Source organism: Saprolegnia diclina (assembly GCF_000281045.1).
Source record: "Saprolegnia diclina VS20 unplaced genomic scaffold supercont1.153, whole genome shotgun sequence".
In the NCBI taxonomy this organism is placed as follows: Eukaryota; Oomycota; class Saprolegniomycetes; order Saprolegniales; family Saprolegniaceae; genus Saprolegnia; species Saprolegnia diclina.
Genome location: NW_008246220.1, coordinates 48,965 through 50,655, shown reverse-complemented (window position 1 = coordinate 50,655; position 1,691 = coordinate 48,965). Strand labels below are relative to the sequence as shown.

The 1,691-nt window shown below is 59.4% G+C and overlaps 1 protein-coding gene across 1 annotated transcript; it reads right to left on the bottom strand.

Annotated features, from left to right (window-relative positions):
• Positions 1-48: 48 nt before the first annotated feature.
• SDRG_16796 (hypothetical protein) lies at positions 49-1,223 on the bottom strand (the record flags this gene model as incomplete). The annotated part of the gene is made up of 2 exons (XM_008623016.1): positions 49-62; positions 107-1,223. The coding sequence occupies 2 exons, from the start codon at positions 1,221-1,223 to the stop codon at positions 49-51; spliced, it is 1,131 nt and encodes a 376-aa protein (XP_008621238.1).
• Positions 1,224-1,691: the final 468 nt, after the last annotated feature.

Below are 1,691 nucleotides of genomic sequence, written 5' to 3'. Positions count from 1 at the left end.
TCGATGCCGTACACGTCCTTGCAGAGCTGATAGTAAACGTTCTTGGCGCTAAGGTACTTGAGCTCCGAGAAGGGCGACGTCGACGTGAGGCCCGTCTGGCCAAAACCAAACTCGGCGCACGTCTGGTACGTCCATTGGCGGTAAATGTTGACCGTGTCCGTCTCGGTCTTCTTGAGCCAGATCACGTACTGGTTGATGTAGTCGCTCGCCGAGCAGTTGTCGTCCGGCGTCGCTGGGTTCCACGAGAGCTGGTTGATCTTGGCGACCTTCTCGAGCGGCGTGAGGCCGTTCTTGGCCGTCAAGTCGGCGCACGCCTGCTTGAGTGCATACTTTTCATAGTCGTTGCCCTGCGCGAAGCCCTGGTACGTGCCCATGATCGATTGTTCGAAGAGCATCTTGTCCATCTCCGAGCCGAACGCCGTGCACGGCTTGAAGAGCTTCTGGAACGTCGCGGCGTCGGCCGCGTCCTTGGACTCGACGAGCGCGTGCACCTGCTTGAGACCCTCGCGGAGCGTGTTGAGGCACTCGTCGCCGCCGTACTGCTTGAGACCGCGGCCGACAATGTCGGCGTACTGGTGAAAGTCAGCGACAAGGTCGATGGGGGCCGAGCTCGCGACCGAGCCGACGAAGCGCTTGGGCAGCTGGAGTTTGGTCCAGGCCGCGAGCATGCCGGGGTAGCTGCCGCCAAAGGCGACCCACGGCGACGCCGCCGAGATGTTGCGGTTGGCGACAAAGAAGTCCTGGAAGGTCGCAATGTCGCCGATCGCGTTGTCGGCCGAGAGGTACTTGAGGTTCTCGTCGCTCATGTCCGACGTCGGCTGCGACTTGCCGTAGAAGCGGTGCTCAAGCGCGACGAGGAGCGCCTTGTGCGTCTGCGCCATCTTGACGACGTGCATGCCCTTGCTTGTAATGTAACCGGGCTCGGCGACGTTCTCACCGTGAATGTACAAGAACACGGGCGACCCGGCGCCGCCGTAGAACTCGTCGTTGACGTGGTAGCGCTGCTTCCAGTACGCGGTCGTGTTGCCGCCGCAGTTGTCGTGGCCGTGGTCAAGAATCTGCTTGTCGAAATAGAGGTCCGGGATGCCGGCCTCGAGCTGACCCTCGAGTTGAAGGCGCTCCAAGATCGTGTTCTTGTGCTGGAGCGACGACGCGATGTTGGCGGCGTCGGCGGCCACGAGGCAGGCGGCAAAGACCGCGACGGCAGCAAACGAGCGGACCATGACGATGGAAATTGGAAAATGAACGATCGACGGTCGTCATGGCAGCTCGGAAACTCAGATCTTGAGCAGGAAAGACGGGCTGCATCCAATCTGAGTTTGCACCAATCATGCCGCGTTTCAATGGACCGTAATGTGCTTCCTCGAACATGTGTTGCTGGGCAATCTGATTTGCACGGTTGTCGGGTTTGAAATTCGGTAAAACGACCTGAAAATACCGTAAAGTGAGTGGAATGCGCCTGGAAATTCGACCCCTGACTCAGCGTAGGAGGTGAAGCGCCATGTCGACACACGTGCCAAGCGTTGAATGCCTGGACAGGACCATGCTCGTGCATTGTCACGCAGGGGAAATCAGATCGCTACTACGCCGCAGCAACTGCAATCCCAGCGTTAATCGGCGCATCGCATCCTATGTGGCCGCAGTTAGTAGCTGCGGTCGCTGTCAGCAGCTGCTGTCAGTAGGTAAAAGCG